At 42.9% G+C, this 17364-nt stretch overlaps 1 protein-coding gene across 1 annotated transcript in view; it reads left to right on the forward strand.

The window, feature by feature from the left end:
* The window catches only part of uacab (uveal autoantigen with coiled-coil domains and ankyrin repeats b), a 35498-nt gene continuing 18134 nt past the window's right edge, over nt 1-17364 (forward strand). The window contains exons 1-2 of the mRNA XM_030794165.1: nt 1-48; nt 17201-17331. Coding sequence (XP_030650025.1) covers nt 1-48; nt 17201-17331 — 179 coding nt within the window. The remainder of the gene's footprint in view (nt 49-17200; nt 17332-17364) is intronic.

Consider the following 17364-nt stretch of genomic DNA (forward strand, 5'->3'; position numbering starts at 1 on the left):
ATGAAGAGCCTGAAGTACCGATTAAAGAAACACGAAGTTACTATAACTGTAAGTAACAATATGTTTGCAAGTGACTCGCCTAAATGTATCATAACTTCGGCGATTCTTTGCCTCGCGTTGCTACACTGATGTTTCTAAGAGGAGAATTGGTTGTGGAGCTGTTGTTGATAATCAATTAGCTACTAAGCGAGATCAGCAGTGCCTGTTGCTTGGACAAAACTGTCTTAGCAGGACTCTGAGTAGCTTACAAAAGTTACCGAATGGTAAATGACCGATAAGTACACAGTAGCATTTATTTTGCACTCAGAAAATGTGTGTGTGTGTGTGTGTGTACGTGTGTGGGCGAGAGTAGAGAGAGAAACTATTATGAAAATCAGTGCACCGTGCGGGTTAGTTTTACTCATGTGTTGCGATGATGTTATCTCTCTGATAAGCTGCCCCATGCTCTTACGACCTTTACATGGAATTCAAGGATTTACAACGCGCCAATAGTTTAACGGAACTCAGAATAAGGGTTCGATGATGTGCCTGGCGACTTCTGTTACCCATGGCTTCCGAAACTCAGCTCGTACAACAACAGAGCCCAAGAAGTTTGCTCTGTATATGTATGTATATGTTTATTAATTGATCCATTCATGTTCGCTTAGTCACACAGATTCCATACCAAAGTGAGCGGAGGTCAGAATTTGAATTTGACTCTCCTTTATCATTGTCCGCACAGTTCGGCCCTGAAAAGTCTGGCATATTATAGGCGCAGTATGAGGTTATTAGGATTCAAGCCCAGTCCTGCTTCAGCTTCAGCTGCCTGGAGCTCTCTTCCCTCTGGCCATTTACATGTGAAAAGAACAAAAGAGTTAAGTTTGTCGGAGAAACTGTGGGATGGTCTTTGAGAACTTCTTTTTGTTTTGAGTTTAGGTAGAGAATAGCAGGACTCTCTGAGTCTCTCTGGGTTCCAGAAGTCCAGCCACTGAGCTCCTGAAAGATGCCGGAAAAGAAAACTCTTTTTTTCTTCTTCTCCCCCTCAAGCAGTTCATTTGACAATTGCAAATATGTAGCCTGTAAGATATAGCTCTGGTGCCTGTGTTTGTTTTGACTTAGGGGATTCATGTTCATGTTCTCCACAAAACAATTTTTAATGTGGGGTTAGAGGAAAAACAAGACTGTACTCTGAAGTCTCTTTTCCTTACCTCTACAAGAATCAACGTGAAATAAAATGCTTGCTTCACCGTCATAGTCATAGGGCATTTGGAAACCATGTGCTTTGAACAAAGGAAGAACATTAGTGTCAATCTTTCCTGTGACGAACATCTCGTCAGAATGGTAATTACTGGCTTTTCCTGAGTATATGGCTACAGCAGTATGACAAATCAGTGACAGAGACAAGAAAAAAAAGAAGCTTTCAGGCACCTTAGTGGAGACAAACTTTTACAGAAGAAGTCTCCTGTTACTTATTGGTGACCATGTTGGAGGAGGTGGACACACCCTGCCCTTTGTGGAATTTTGATTCCATTGTCAGTCTCTCCTCAGGGACTCCTTAAAAAAGTGAAGAAAGTTCTTAGCTGATATAGCAGCAATTAGAGTAACTGCTAGAACATTAAGAAGGACATCTGGAAGAGGACCCCTGTCCTGACGTTTGTACAAATCTACTAAGTAGCACATATTATGTGTTGTTTTCACTCTCTGTCCTTGGATAAAAAAGAGAAGAAAAGAAAAAAGGTCTGGAAGATTCGTGTAGAGTTCAGAGCTTTTGTGTGCTTTTACCGAGACGCAAATGGCTGAAGGCATTGTGTTTGACACAATATGCACTGTGTCAGTCCTGGAGAGTTTGTGTAGTTCAATCAATGTGTGGGATTTTTTTTTTTCACCACAATGCCATAATCAGAGTGTTGGGAAGATTTGCGGACTGAAAGGCCTTGAAGCTTCCTTCAGGCTTTAAAATAAACGAATGATCAGTGACTTCTCTTTGTCTCCAGCTGCTACAAGAGAGACCTATTGATGAAACCAGTTTGAACACTCAGTGAGAAGAGAACTCTCAAAGCCAATTTTGTGCATCACTGGTCTTGTCTAGTGCTTCATGTTCAAAGAAAGATGCAGTATCACCCGGGTTGAGATCAGACATTTGGACAATAAGACAATATTGGATTTTATTGGATTTTGTCTGTATAGAGGTAGGTGATTTTTTTTTTTTTTTTTGCCTATGTAGATTTCAAGCCCCTTACTATGACAGACTGGAACAAACCTTGATTTTCTTGGTTGCTGTTTAGGCTGACAAGATGTTAAGTTTTACAAATGACCAAATTGATTAAGTGCTCCTAAGGCCACACCTTGCAGGGTCAGGTTAGTGCGTTTCATATGGAACTCAAGATTACGTAATCCAACAATGACAAAATTATTCTTGTGGAGTCTTTGCTGATATGGTTTGAGAAACTCAGAATAAATGACATTTAATTCATCATGGAGTTACGTACAACTTTACTGAGCTGTATGAATGCAAAGGGTTAAGTTGCTGCAAAATGGTTACGTTCATTTTTGTTTGCACAGAAATTAAAATAGATATCAGAAACTGCAGGTTTTTAATCTGAATAAATGCTTAGTGAAGTGAAATGTTCAAAGTATGTTTTCTTCTATAATTCTCTAGATCTCCACAAGGTTTCTGTTGGCAGAGTGCAGTCACTGCCTACATATTGATAACATTCTACTGTAACCCTTGAATTTGATGAATTGGACCATGGGATGAATTTGAAGTTAATGTCAAGGAAAATTGCTGTTGCACTATTTTTGCTCAAATTCCTCTCACACATAGAGTACACATTTCTCAGCATCTCCATTTTTGGGATCTGTATGTCCTCTTAAGAGTATTTTCTCATTTCTCATTATTATGACTTGTCTCAGTTCATTATGTCGGAAATTGCATGAATTAATCAATTGAACCACTTCTGTGCTGTGTGCTTTACTTATCTTATAGATTATTAAATGATTAGTAATGAAGGTTCTTTTTTTTTTTTTTTTTTGTTATTGCCCCCTCACCCCCTTCTCCGACACGCATCTATTCAGGCTAAGAGCAGTTCATTGATTGGTTGTGGTAAGACTGTATTTAGACGTGGGGCAGTTCTGCTTTCAAAGGCTTCCGCTGGGTTTGGCTGAAAGCTTGACCATGTCTACCATGGCCCCCTGAGTGCTGGGAGTCAGACACTGTGGATTGAACGTCATTCTTGCATGAGAAGAGGCCTCAGGATTATAGGCAGTTGGGAATGCATTCTGGATGAAAGCCCCCTCGGCTGACAACCACAGCCCTGGAGGTCTGAACTTTTCATCAGGACATTTCAAACTCCTTTTACTTTCATGGATAGATTAACTTTGTGCACTGCTCTTACCGCAAAGCATCGTTTTAGGCCCGACGACAAAATCGCTTGATTTATTCGAATGAATAACTAAGTTAAGAAAAAGTTGAAGACCATTATGGGATTTCTTCTGTTTTTAAAAATCAAAAAAGAGATCACACAAATCAACTCTGAATGATTAGCATTATCAAAGAAGTGTGGTTAAAAACGAAATTATTATTCATCTCTGTTACTTTCATGATAGTAGCTTGTATTCAAAGCTACTTTAATTTGCTGTCCGTAAGAGTCTTTTGAGTTGAGTGAACAAATACTGGGAGAATGGTTATCTTCATCTCCCACTGTGAAGGAGGAAGTGTTTTTTTTTTTTTTTTTTTATGAAAATAGAACTCTAAATGGACTTTTCAATTGTCCTTCAAACTTTTTTTTGAACTGTGGAAAGTGCTGTTTTCTCCAGTCACTGTGCTCCGGGCTTAAAAGGCAGATAGTGTCAATGAGTAATTGAGCCCGATGATTTACTGGAGAAAAGGAGAGGACGGAGATAAAACATTCTCGTCGCATCTTTCCCTAGCCGCCCAAAATCACAGCGCTACTAGAATGAAAAGGTGGAGTTTTTTTTTTTTACCCCCATAAAGTACTGTTTATGCTCTGTCAAACAAGCAACTCTCCAAGATCCGTTTCTTTTTTCGAGAATGCACAGAGGTACACTTGGTTAGTGGAGCCAGTGAAGTGAATAAAACATGTGCCCTTTTCCTTGGGTCATATGCTCCAATAGCCGCGTGCCCGCTAGTCCTCCTCTCGATTTTCGTGTTTCTCTGTCTCTCCCTACTGTGTCTCTCCCTACCGCGTCTCCCTACAATCCTTACTCCCTACTGTCAAGCGTTTCAGGGGAAGGGGTGGTCAGACCAATTCGAAAACATGTTCGGAAAATATCGGAAACGTTTATAATCCACAAGACAGGGATATTACCCATGGATCATTGGAGCCATTAGCAAAGCCACGTCATCACTTTAAATATGGCCTTTTTGTTTTATATCAAACCTAAAAAGTGTTGAAACAGACACACAGCTTTAATTATAAATGGTGAAGTTCACTGAACACTGTTACTTATGGCAACAGATAGCTCGTTAATTACATATGTGCTTATTACATTTGTTTCTTGAGGACTTGTTATTGCAAAGTTATATTGCAACGATGTCTTTTTGGGCCTTGAGGAGAAATTTGACAAACACGACTGGCTGTTGATAAAGAAAAGTGCTAATCTGTCTGTGACATCATGCAAAAAGCCTTTAGTTTATAGTTTTGGAGGAAAGAAAATTCCAGATATCTTCAACCTTGTTTTTTTTCTATCACTCATCTTGCACTGAACTCCTCCTGAGGGCTTAGAAGATTCCAATGATATGCTCTCCAGATGTTGGCTTGTTTTAAGGGACATCTCTTTCTCTCTGTCTCTCTCTCTCTCTCTCTCTCTCTCTCTCTCTCTCTCTCCCTCCCTCCCTCCCTCCCCTTCCCTTGTGTTTGTGGCAGTTTCTCTCTCTCTCTCCCCTTCCCTCCCTCTCTCATAAAGCCTGGTTACCTCCCCGTCCTCCTCTATCCTGGAAACGTGAGCCTTGTCCTTCTCCCTCAGGTGTCTTTCTGCCTGGCCCGACCATTAGCAGGAGCCTTACCTCAGAGGTGTGATCGTCTTACAGTTCAAATGCGGCCAGCGAAACAGCGGCTTTGTGTCGGGGAGGCAGCAGAATTGTCTCCTGTTTCAAGGTTGTTTTTGAGAGCTCGGGGAGTGGAGGCCTCTGATTAAATCTCAGCTCTGAGAGACTTGTGATGTCTCATTCTTTCCCTGTGTGTGTGTGTGTGTGTACGCTCAATAACAAGAATGACTGACCGTAGGGCACAATCAAATTTATCACAGTGCTCTGTCCCTCTGAGCTGTGCTCAAGCTTTCTCTCCCTAATACTAAGACAAATGCCTTAATCAAGGGATTGTTATTCCAGCATATTAAAGGAGGGATTCATTCTGAAAGCGACTGTGTTGCAATAAGACTCCTCTGCTGAGGCTTTTGTTTTGCCACGCTTTTCTGCCTGCCTACACACGCTTCTTCATGCTGCTCTCCCATAAGAGTGAGAGACAGAGCCAGACCCAATAAACAACAGCAGGGGCTTGCTCTATGACTCCTCCAGCTCTCTGACAGGGTCCCACGCTTCATAGGAGCCCTTTATGGCCTGTGTGTGTGTGTGTGAGTGTGAGTGCGAGTGCGTGTGTGTTGATAGCTCTCTCATTCATTTAGATTCCCCTTTGTAGAGAAAGAATAACCTCACCCCTGGCGTGATCTCCGTTCCGCTCTCTCCTGCTTCAGTCCGTTTTTCTTTCATGCTCTCGCAACCTCTTTTCCTCTCTTTCCCCTCTACCAACTTCATTCTAATGAGCTTTCTCTCTATATGCATCCCGTTCTCTCTTCTTTTTTTCACTCTTTCTCTCTCACGTTCTGTTTCCTTTATGCGCTGTCTCTATGCGTCAGTGGCCGCTTGGCAGTCACCCCAGCATTGGCCACTTCATTTAGAAGACCTTTCCTTTTTTTTTTCTCCTGATAATCATTTCATTTTCTCCATTTTAGTTGTGCCATTTCAGATAACAGTTAAATAAGTTTGCTGTGCTAATGTGGCAGGTGTCTTTCTCGGCCGACTTAACACGGTTACGCTCCTCTTTACGTCAAGACAGATATTGTATTTGGTGTTTTGATGTGCTTTACTCTGTTCTCTGCGTCGGAACATTTTTGCTCACAGCGGTTTTAATGGCACGGCCGTGATTAGTTAGAGAGTTATTTCTTTATTCGTAAACCATTGCTTTAGGAAGTGAAATATAGTTGGGTATTAAGCGAACAGTTGAGGAAATGCAGACGTTAAGAGGAAATGGATTTCTTCAAATTACCTGTGTCTAGAAACTTCCTTGGTTTTATTTCTTTGCCTGAGGGTGAACCATTGACTTTCAATGTACACACACACCATGTTGTGAGCTTTATATACAGATATGAGTAGTATTGTTTGGACTGCTTATTGGAATTCATGGTGTGACTAACACTGAAGTGAATATCAGAGTGACTTATTCATCCATTTGAATGTATTGACCCTTATTGTTAAGTGAGAATGCTGCGTGAAGTGCTAACATTGGCTGTAGGGGCTGGAACAAGATGAAAAGTGTGACGGATAGCTCTGTTTATTGATTTTGCATGGAATGCAGTTGGCAGACTGTCTTGTTGGCTGTTACTTTTTCATGCACCAACACAGTCCATTGTGTGGATCAAAGCTGTAAGAGACCAGATTGCTCACCAATTAGGGGTGGTTAAAATGTACCTTCCACCATTTCACACAAAGGCCTTCATTTGCTTTGGCTGTAGTGTCTTGGGTGCCCAACTTTTTAGATGGATTTGATGCATAGGATGTGTAATATATTTAGGGCACATTGCTTATTTTGTTAAAATGGTCAATGGTGAAGATTTTATTAGATACAGTTTCCTCAGTCTTGGTTGTTATTGACTACTAGACTCATAGGGAGTGGCAGATCAGTCTGGAATTACACTGCACTCTGTCCCGATGTTGCTAGGCTACCCGTAATCTTGTTGGAGGCAGAACAGTAATTTTATTCTTTGATTGCTTAATTGTTGAACAAGGGCAGACAGAATCCCTGAAGGAGATGAGTTTATAATGAAATCACATTACTTTGGTGAGGAAGATGAATTGATTCTTGGATATGAAAAGAGGAGGGAAAAAAAAAAAATTTCTGTGTGTGCAGAAGAAAAAACATATCCCTCCATTCACACATTGTAATTTCAATATTTTATCTCATAAAACCATAGATAAAAGTAACTGCTGCTGAGTGAATTCTTCAACTTGATCTAGAATAAATACAGCTCAGAAAGAGGTGATTAATGTTGTTTTAATCTTTTTTTTTTTAAGTTCTTCTTCCTGAGCCCAGTGCGGTGGGCTGGTTTTGGTAAATCCTATTATCCAGCCCCGTGTCCAAATATTCAGTGCATTTGTGGGCTGCCCTACCGCACCACAGCCACACACTGATCGTATCAGAAGTTTTACTTTTGAAATATGTATTTATTTTGGTGATGCCGTACACTTGTTTTTTTTTTGTTTTGTTTTTTTTTAAATTTATTTATGTTTTTCAGAAAATCTAATGAATCGCTGGAACGAACTGAGCACACGCTTAGTTACGATACCGCAGATACGCTCCCCCGGCTCCCCAGCGCAAACTCAACGTCACCTCTTTTTAAAGCGCGAATTCATTACGGAGGAGCGTTTCCCCCGAGCGTCCCGAGTGCTGAATGTTTTATGTGCCCAGTTGTGCCTCGCTAAATCGTCTGTGTGCGTTTTTTTGTGTGGTCGGGATTAGGCGTCTGGTGACTGCAGTCTGGCAGGGAGGACATGCTGGTGGTCTGTGTCTGCTCTCCCATGGAGTGAGACTTTGACTGGGTGGACAGGCCGATCTGTGCTGTCTATAGGGAGGAAGAGGGATTAAGTGACTGGAGCAGAGTGCAGAGTCTGGTAGGGTGGTGTTTTGGGGTGGGGGGTGGGAGCTTATCTGTGGCCCCCTGGGTCTCATACTGCTGACCTCAGCTCTCTGATGGGAGAAACGCCGTGCGAACGCAGCCTCCAAAAAAAAAAAAAAAAAAAAGTGCATTCTGCTGATGACGGAGATCTAAACAGGAGCAAAACCACACTAAAGTCCAGGCAACTGACACACTCGCTGAAAAATTTGATACAGACTTTTAAAGATGTCTTCTGCAAAGACTTAACCCCATGTGAGAAGATATTACATTTTGTTAATCCAGACTGTCAAATCTGACAATCGTCCTTCACACACTCAATCTTAGTAGATTTGGTTTTTGTCTTAGAATTCACGTGAAAGCTGAATGTAAACTAGTATTTTTTTTTTATTCTTCATACAGCCAGTGTTCAAACTGTGAACTAATGATAAATGATTTTTGAAGATAAATAGATGAGAAAATCGTGAAGAGTTTGTTTGGCTTCGTGAACTGAGCGTTTGAATGTTTAAGGGATTTTGAGAGAGCTGCCCTCTTGAGGTAAGGAAGAGTACTGCAAATGGGTTTCTGCAGTAAATCATCAGTGACCTCACTCTTTTGAGATAGGCAATGGCAGAGACGTAGTACTCAGAAATATCTGACCATTTCCCAAATAAGGGTCTGCTCACTCACAAAGGGATAAGAATGTGGAAAGGGGAGAAGGAATGAGAAAAAGAGAGGGAGGGTGGAAAGGGAGAGACTCACCAGAATAGACTGGAGCAATATGTCTAGACAAGTCTTAACTTGTTGTTCATCTTGCTTTACGGGAATGTTGCTAGGTGTCTACTGACACTTTCATAACGCTTTGATAAATCTCTATCCGTGTTTCTCTTTCTCTCTCTCTCTCTCTCTCTCTCTCTTTCTCTCACACACACACACACACACACGAATGCTCTAATTTTCTCTGTCTTACTCTGTCTCAAAGTCCAACACATATCAACACGTTCATACAACCACTCCTCTCATGTTCTCTCATACACCAGAGAATGATTACAGGTATCTGTCTAGCTAACAAGGACACTTCTCCAGTTTTGGTGCTGTCTCAATTACTTTGACATCCTAAGCTGTCATTCCATATCTGTGACACACCCAGTCCTTAGACTGATAAGTATCCTTAAGCGTCTACTGCAAGGAAAGACATGTCCGAGAGATTCATCCAAGTCAGCCATCCGATTTTTCTCCTCTCAACTCAATTTATCTGACTAGTCCTGTGTTTATTATCATTTTGCATAGCTGCAGCATTGGCCCCTCAATCAAATATACATATTCAACAGGATTTTTATACAAGAGATTGAGGGGGGGGGGGGACTGGCTTTGTTTTAATATGACAGGACACTTCCAAAGACATTGCTTTAAAAAAGAGGAAGTGGAGATAACAGTGTGTTGTTGTTTGGACTATGTTTTGCAATCCATTCTCCAGACCCTAGTTTACAAACCCCTGGTTTTTATATGTCAGCATATTTGGACTCATCTTCCCAGAGACAGTGAACTTTATTTGTCTTGACAGCAGATGTCAGTCATTTTGGGCTCCTATAGGCTGGAGACTGTATATAAGCATATACTTAAACATTCCATCAGCAATGTCAGAGCGTAATGTTGTCTCCATTTACACTGACATATTCTTCTGGGCTCACTGTCATGAAGTTATCTTTAGTCTTGTTACATCACTGACCACTCTTGTTATTGTTTCTCTCTCTCTCTCTCTCTCTCTGTCTCCCCCTCCACTCTCTCTTCAGAGGACCAGCTGGAACAATATTCTGGTCCCGTCAGCCAAAAGCAATAATCCTGCTCACTGTTTCTCTAGCCCTGCGATGCCGTGTCTGTTATTGCAGGGAAAGGAATTAAAATGTGCGAGTGAGCCTGCTGACAGGCTCTGGTATTTTTGTCGTACACCGAGAATGAGGGAAAAGGGGAGCAAACCAGGTCACTGTAACGCAATCCCAAACATTCCGGGAATTTGGCTTCCTTAGCAAGTCGCTTTTAAAATATGGATCTCCGTTTGTTTTACAAGCTGAATCTTTAACTCCCTCTTTCTTAACTTCCTCCTTGCTTTTAGTCACAATCAAATGAGTGTAGTAAATGCTTGGTTTTTAAGATCTTTGACTCACTGCTGGAGTATTTCTTTCTTAATAAACATTCTAATCTTTTTGAGGGATCACTTAACAGTACTAAATGGTGGAGCCAGGGTGTCTTTGCTCTCAGCTCCATCCGGGGCGACGGGTAACAGCCTTCCTCCTCACTAACAGACAGGATAACTAGTTTGGGGGCTGTTTATTAGTGCGGGTTTAAACACAGCTGGATTTAATAGCTTTCCTAACATTTGACTGACTGTGCTTGCGCCTCCTTAAATAAAATAGATGAAAGAGGTTTTTGGGAGAGATGAGTAAAGGTGTATTTGTGGATTTATGTAAGGAATGATTTACCCATAAATTCACTTCACTCACGGATTAATTTGTTTAGTATTGTAAAGGAAGGTTGAGAGCTCTCTGTGAAGAAAATGAAGTTGGGCTGTTTGGCACCAGCAAGCAGAGGATGGATTCTTCCCAACCAGGTCCTAGGTCATCTTCAATATCTGTCTCTCTCTCTGTCTGTTTCTCTCTGTCTCTCTCTCTCTGTCTGTTTCTCTCTCTCTCTCTGTTTCTCTCTCTCTCTCTCTCTGTCTCTGTCTGTCTGTCTCTCTCTGTCTGTCTGTCTGTCTGTCTCCCTCTCTCTCTGTCTCTGTCTCTGTCTCTCTCTCTCTGTCTCTGTCTCTCTCTCTCTCTCTCGCTCGCTCGCTCTATCTCTCTTTTCCCTTTAAGCAGTTATAACACAGATTGTTCTCTCTGTGGGTCCGTTTATCTTCAAGTCTTCAAATGACTCCAGAACATAACAGCCAGTAGCATGGTGTCTGCTACACATATGGTGTTCTCTCAAGCTATTACTCCACAGACTCCCATGTAAGAAAAAATGTAGACGACTTTTCTACGTTTGGCATCCTCTTGTCTTCTTTATTAAATGTCTTATTCTTTCCTTCTTTCAGCAGAACTAATGAGCCGTGGTATTTGTTCACCTTGGATGCTGTGATATCTTATTGTTCATAGGAAAGTATTTGAAGTGTGTGCCATGTTTTCCCTTCTTATTGGACGCTGTCTAATTAATACGGTCATCTCACCCATGAGGCATGTTTTGTTGGGAGTGATGCCCGGTGCATATCCTGTAAACATAATAAAATGGGAGTAATGATGAATAGATACTGTCATAGCCCAATTTCATTATGGGCAGATATAGTTTTCATTACCTGAGTAATAGCATCTGCACTTTCAGACGTACCACTGAGAGTGAGTCACATGAAATAAGGAAAATCAGTTATAAATATTGGAATCGCTATATGGTTATTGTTTCTGCCTTCTGTTGGGGAGAGAAAGGTGTCGTTTTGTTTCCTCTTTGATCTTGGTGTGTTGCTATGTGCGGAACAGACTCTAGCCTGTAGTTCTCAGTATATTTGGGGAGGAGGAGGAGGTAGGCTGCTCTAGTTTGATCTGGTTTTAGTGCCAAGGGTATGACCAGAGGGTGACCACCACGTAGAATCTTTAGTGTCAGAGGTCAACAGAAAGCCGATCCAGTTTGCCTTCCACCGGCTGTCGGAAGCAGGAAAAATAGCAAGTAGATGGCCTTGCCCCCGGGTCAAAGTTCACATTGAAAGACAGGCTGTGGACGAACAGCTGGTCAGGCACCAGGAAGTGTGTGTGTGTGTGTGTGTGTGTGTGTGAGAGAGTGTGTAAGTGTGACCCATACAGGAGACGCTAGACCAGCTGTTTGGTACTTAGGCTCTTCCTCATATTCTAATGGATATATGTGAGCAGATGGAAAGTTTGAAAGGATAGGGTGCATTTTGTATGTCTAACTCTAATTATCTTAGTGAACCAGGGCAGAATGACCTGATATGTCATCTCACGGTCCATGTCTAGGTCTTTTAATTACTGTATGCTGAATCATCAGTGTGAGTCAGGATTAGTGAACCCCCTAACCCCAGTCAATGCCCATCAGATTTGCTTGTTGCTCAGATCTGCTCATTAATGTTTTTCCTTTTTCGACTGTGTTGTGTAAATGATGTAATGACACTCGAGTAGTGTCACCCTAGGTGTTCACTAAGGCTGGAGAAACGGACACTTTTAGTCTGTCCACTTACTGTGTTGCTATGGTTGCAATAAGATTCGACAAATGGGCTCTCTTTTCTTTTTTCTGTCAATCACCAGCGGGCACGTCTGTCAGGCAGTGCTGGAAGTGGATCCTAAACTATAACTGCCCTTCATTAGCCGGTTTACATACCAACACGTTGGCCTCTCCTTAGCCTTTCTTAGCATACCAACCCACAGGCGTCTCTGTACACACTTGACCAAGATCATCAACGGTCGTCTCCCGAGGGCGCTTGCTAATTAAAGCATCAATTTGCCAGCGCCCTAACGACAAGTCCTTCAGACAGCAGTCTGCTCGTGCCCTCAGTGTGTCAAACAGGCCGTAAATAACCTATTCATTACAACACCTCACACCCCTTATCACCGGCCAGAACCTCACACCTCTTGGCGTAATTGGCCTTCAGTGCATTACTGTCTAATATCAACAAACCCACAATGGCTTATGAGCTAAGAGTTAGTGGCAGCTACCTGCTAACTGCGTCTCTAGGTTTACATTCTCAGTTTGGAAAGCATTCATTTGCGAGTGGAATGTATTTTAGGGGGCTTTATTTTTGGGGCGCAGCACCCACTTGAAATAGTTTTTAGACTTTTTGTTTGTTTGTTTTGTGTCCGGTCGGTTTCTGTTAGCTTGTTAGCATGTTTGTTTTTTTTTAGCTAGCACAGGCAGTTTGCTCAGTCACAGTCCCTTGACTCTTTGAGATTGTCATGTGACCCTTTGGGATTGCATTGAGACAGTCGATGGGACAGGACGATGTCCGTTTTATGCGTGTACTGGTACTAAGTGTTAGTATGCTTGCTAACTCATTTTTCAGCCATGTCTCTACTGATGTGGACCTGATGAGGATTTTTTTTTCATGCAGGGGAGAAAAACTCCTGTGAAGAGGTCTTTGATGTTGAATAAATGACAAGGTAACCTCCTTTCTTCATTCAGACAAGTGCTGTCATGAGTAACTCTTGACTTAGAGAAAAAAAAAAAGGCCGCTCTCTCCACCTCTCTCCTCCTCTCTCCTCTCCTCTCCTGTCTGAAGACAACCTGACACATCTAGAACCTTCTAAATTACGTGAGACTGTTCTCCAGGTTGTTAATACTCTCAGCGCTACTCACCAGTCTGGGGTTTTCCGTCTTTGGCCATGTGCCTTATTGAGGCAGCTTGTGGTAATATTGCAATGGCTTGTGGCGAAGCTGCTGTTGTGATGAGTTTGTGCACTGGGTGAGTGATGTTGACAGATTAGTATGCTAGAAGATAATACCTCGTGACTGGACTTGTTTTATAACTGCGGGTGAGATTATTGGGCATGTTTGCATAGGAGTGTGTGTGTGTGTGTGTGTGTGTATGTGTATGTGTGTGTGTGTGTGTGTGTGTGTGTGTGTGTGTGTGAGGGAGAGAGAAAGAGAGAACAAGAGAGGGAGTGCAGAAATAGAGAAACAATGTACATGTGAAGAAAAGTGGTGAAAATAGAGGAGGAATAGAGAGAGGGAGAGGACAGGATAGCAACTGTGTGAAGTATGAAGGCAGGAGTGTGGTAGAGCGTGAGAGGGTACATTTTGCTTGTGAGTGAGTCAGACTGAATATGTGTGAGTGTCAGTGCTGTTGATTGATACTAGTTTTGCCAGTTGATTGTGGCTTTGATGTTAGCCTATATCTCACTCTTCCTTCTGACATTTGTAATTCATGGCTGTCATCACGTGCCTTTAGGGGCTCTCCAAGCTGTTGAATATCAGGCTGAGAGATTTTGGCCCTCTGCTCTTAGATACACACACACACACACACACACACACTGACCCCCACTGTGCACTCTCTTGCAGATAGCTTAAGGTGTGTTTAAAGTGGCAGCCTATATAGAAATAAACTGAGTCTTTAAAGTTAAGCTGGCATTGCCATGGGGCAGGTCTTGCCTTGCTATGCCTAGGTGTTGATTTGAGCTACGGCCTGCAGAGTCACCCGGTCAGCCCAGCAGCCATCCTCTGGCCTGGATACAGCTGGAAAGGAGATCCACATACATTCTCTCTCTCTCTCTCTCTCTCTCTCTCTCTCTCTCTCTCTGTGTGTGTTTCACTTCACCCGCAGTCACCATCCTATTTAGATTTTTTAGCTGGAACATAACAAGGGAGAAATGATTTATTAAAGAATGAACTAGTGGTATTCCGGTAAAGTCCGTGTTTCTAGTTTTGGGGTGTCAGAATGATGAACGGCGGACAACCACCACCACCGCCCACAACACCCGCCCCCGCGTCTCCCCCCCCTTCCCCGGACCAAACTTTGACCTGGATTCAGAGAAAGTGTGAGAGGGAAAGAGGAAGAGGGACAAGACAAGACAGAAGCTAGCTGCTCATGTCCACAACATTAATAACAGCTGTCTATGGGATTTGTTCTGTTTGAGTGTGAGGACTAGAGGATATCTGTCCTTTATCCTGTAGGAACAACACTCATAAATCTAAAATAAGATATTTGTACTTTAAAGTAGTTTAGATTTTAACCCCTGCTGCACTTTGTAAGTCTTAAATTTTAGTTAATGCCCATCAGACTTTCCTTAAGAGGTAATTAATTCCTGTAAGCCTGAAAGATCGTTTTTAGATGCGTTTAAGAGCAGCAGTTTTTGCAATTTGAATATCAATAATCAAGGGGGAAACCCAAAACGATTTCACGTGAATGAAATACTTATCTAAAGAAATTCCTGCCTTTCGTCTGTTGTGCCTCGAAACATCTTGCAAATCTGGATTGACATTCAGTGAATGGAACCACCTCCCAGCTGTCACTCATTCTGCACAGAGACATAACAAAAATATACCATACACGCATACTCACCCACCCTCACACACACCTAAGCTCATTGTGTTTATTTGAGTGACCGGATCGCATGCATATTTCCATTTTTGCTCCTTTGTTTCTATGGGAAGGAGGTGGCGAGTAAGAGGACACTGGGCTCTCCATATGACATGACATGTGGGGAGTCCTTTCACATGTTTGCTGAATATCACTGCCAATCACTTAACACCAGTCTAGCAAGAGATGGGTAACACGAGATCCCCACTGACGCAGGCTGTGCAAATTAAATGTGTCCCCCCCCCCTCTCTCTCTGTCCATCTTCCATCTATTGCCATCCATCTATCTGACCCCCCCCCCCTTTTTTTTTATATTTCAACCTCCAAATAAAAAAACTGACGTCTTCCTTTTGGAAATAGCTCTCTTGTCTGAGTGTTTACTGTGAAGGTGCTGTGATCGGAGGGGGGGGGGGGGGGGGGGGGGGGGACGCAGTCCCAGACAGCTGTCTGTAAACCGGCCGACACCTAATCCAGCTACCGTGCATTTGGATCAGCACCACTGCTCCACACTCTGCACAGACAGACAGTTTAAGTGTGCCTGGAAGGCTCCCACAGGGGGGCCAAGCCAGTGGCTGCTTTAAATACGAAACCATAATCCCCATAGGTTAATATTTCTAGATGCAGGGTAGATGCCGATGTTAGCAAGGTTCCTACTTGGCTGGCCTTGTTTTGCTGCGGATTGCCACTGTAGCAGTTACTCATATCCCCGGGCATTCGCGGAGGGATATTATTAGACCTGTCCACCTATCAGTCATTGGAGAAAGGTTGGAGGGTCAAAAAATAAAGAGGTAACCAGTCCGAAAGCTTGTCTGTACGATGTTTACAGGGATATTTATGTCTACAGAGAGCTCCCATATTTACTGCCCAGGGTTGGATGACCTTGCCATTTGGTAGAGGGAAAGATACAGGAGAGTGCAGGGCAGCTCCGTTCTACACTAGAGGCTGTGACCGAGACTCAAAGAGAGAGCCAGGACCGTCTTATTTCCCCCCCTGAGAGAAACAACAAGAAAGAAACACAGAGAGAGAGAGAGAGAGAGAGAGAAAGAACGAGAGAGTGAGCGAGACTCAGCCCCAGAGGTGGAGCTGCTGTCCCAGGGCTGGCCCCTGTTGAGCAGCTCTCCCTCTGTGTTCGCGGAGCAGGGATGAAGTCACAGGGAGAGGCTGTGGCTCGGGGAGAAGCGAGAAAGCCCAAAGCGAAGCTACACATCCCCCTCAAAGGCGCAGGCTGCCTGCAGCTTTAGCAGCTGCCCCAGCGAGCGGGAAAGACCTTTAAACGAGACGGCCAGACTGTCGCAGCGCGCGGCGTGCCTGCTCAAACACTCGCTGGCTGAGTGTCATTCCCTTCGATACCGTTTTTTCTTTTTCTTTTTCTTTTCTTTTTTTTTTTTTGTTTTAAACTTACCAACCAGTGAGGCAGCTTCTCTACAGGACCAGCATCAGCGCCACAATGAGTCGATGGTTAAAATGCACTTCGATGTACTTTGTAGGTATCATGACGGTTTCTTTGAATGTAGTTTGAGGAAGGATGTTAGTGCAGGGCTGGAGGTTGAAATGCATGTTTGTGTCAGTCTGAAGCTGTAGTCAGCAGAGGGTTATGAATTCTCCACAACTATGAACAATCCAGCGAAGAATGTCCATGGAGAATGCTCGGTAGATCTCAGATGGATAAAGTGAGCCTTTGGGGCTGACAGCTTGTTTTAACTTGTCATGCAGTTAGATTCCCTTTTTGCTTTTTGCGGTATTTGCAGTCATCCTCCTGTGTTGTACCGTTTTGTTATTTGCCTGTCTAGAAGTTGTTGAAGTTTTGAAACTTACTGCTTTGCTTGTTGTCAAAACATGACTTGGTGTCATGGGTATTTTTAGTCTGTGAATTAAAGTGGTAATTTTATCAAGCGCAGTACGTAGTTTTATTTAATATGCAAGCTCATACAACAATTTTGTTCTCTGAGCTGTTCCGAGCCCTGTTTTTCTCTTCACTGTATACATTGCCTTTTTTTTTTTTTTTTTTTTTTTTTGGAGTGGACTTAGCTTCCGCTCTCTTCCTGTGGTCAATCTGTCTCCGGCGTCTCACTGTTACCATCAAGGCTCAGTGTTTATCTCAAGTTCATTGTCCCGTCTCTGTGTCTCCTGTCTCTGCTAGCTGAGGAAGCTGCTTTGGTGTGTCCTTATCTGGCTCTCCTGCTTGGGGGCTACAGTTTTAGGGATGAAGACGTGATTCTTATTCATACACTAATATGTTCATACCCCACATTTCTCTGTCTCTCTCTCTCTCTCTTAGAACACAGACTGGAATAAGTATGATGACCGGTTGATGAAAGCAGTGGAGCGTGGTGAGGTGGAAAAAGTTGCTGCAGTGCTGAGCAAGAAGGGGGTTGTCCCCACTAAACTGGATGTTGAGGGTCGTTCTGCGTAAGTACTGACACCCCACACATCCCCCCCCCC

The sequence above is a fragment of the Chanos chanos genome, chromosome 2 (assembly GCF_902362185.1).
Source record: "Chanos chanos chromosome 2, fChaCha1.1, whole genome shotgun sequence".
Taxonomy (NCBI): Eukaryota; Metazoa; Chordata; class Actinopteri; order Gonorynchiformes; family Chanidae; genus Chanos; species Chanos chanos.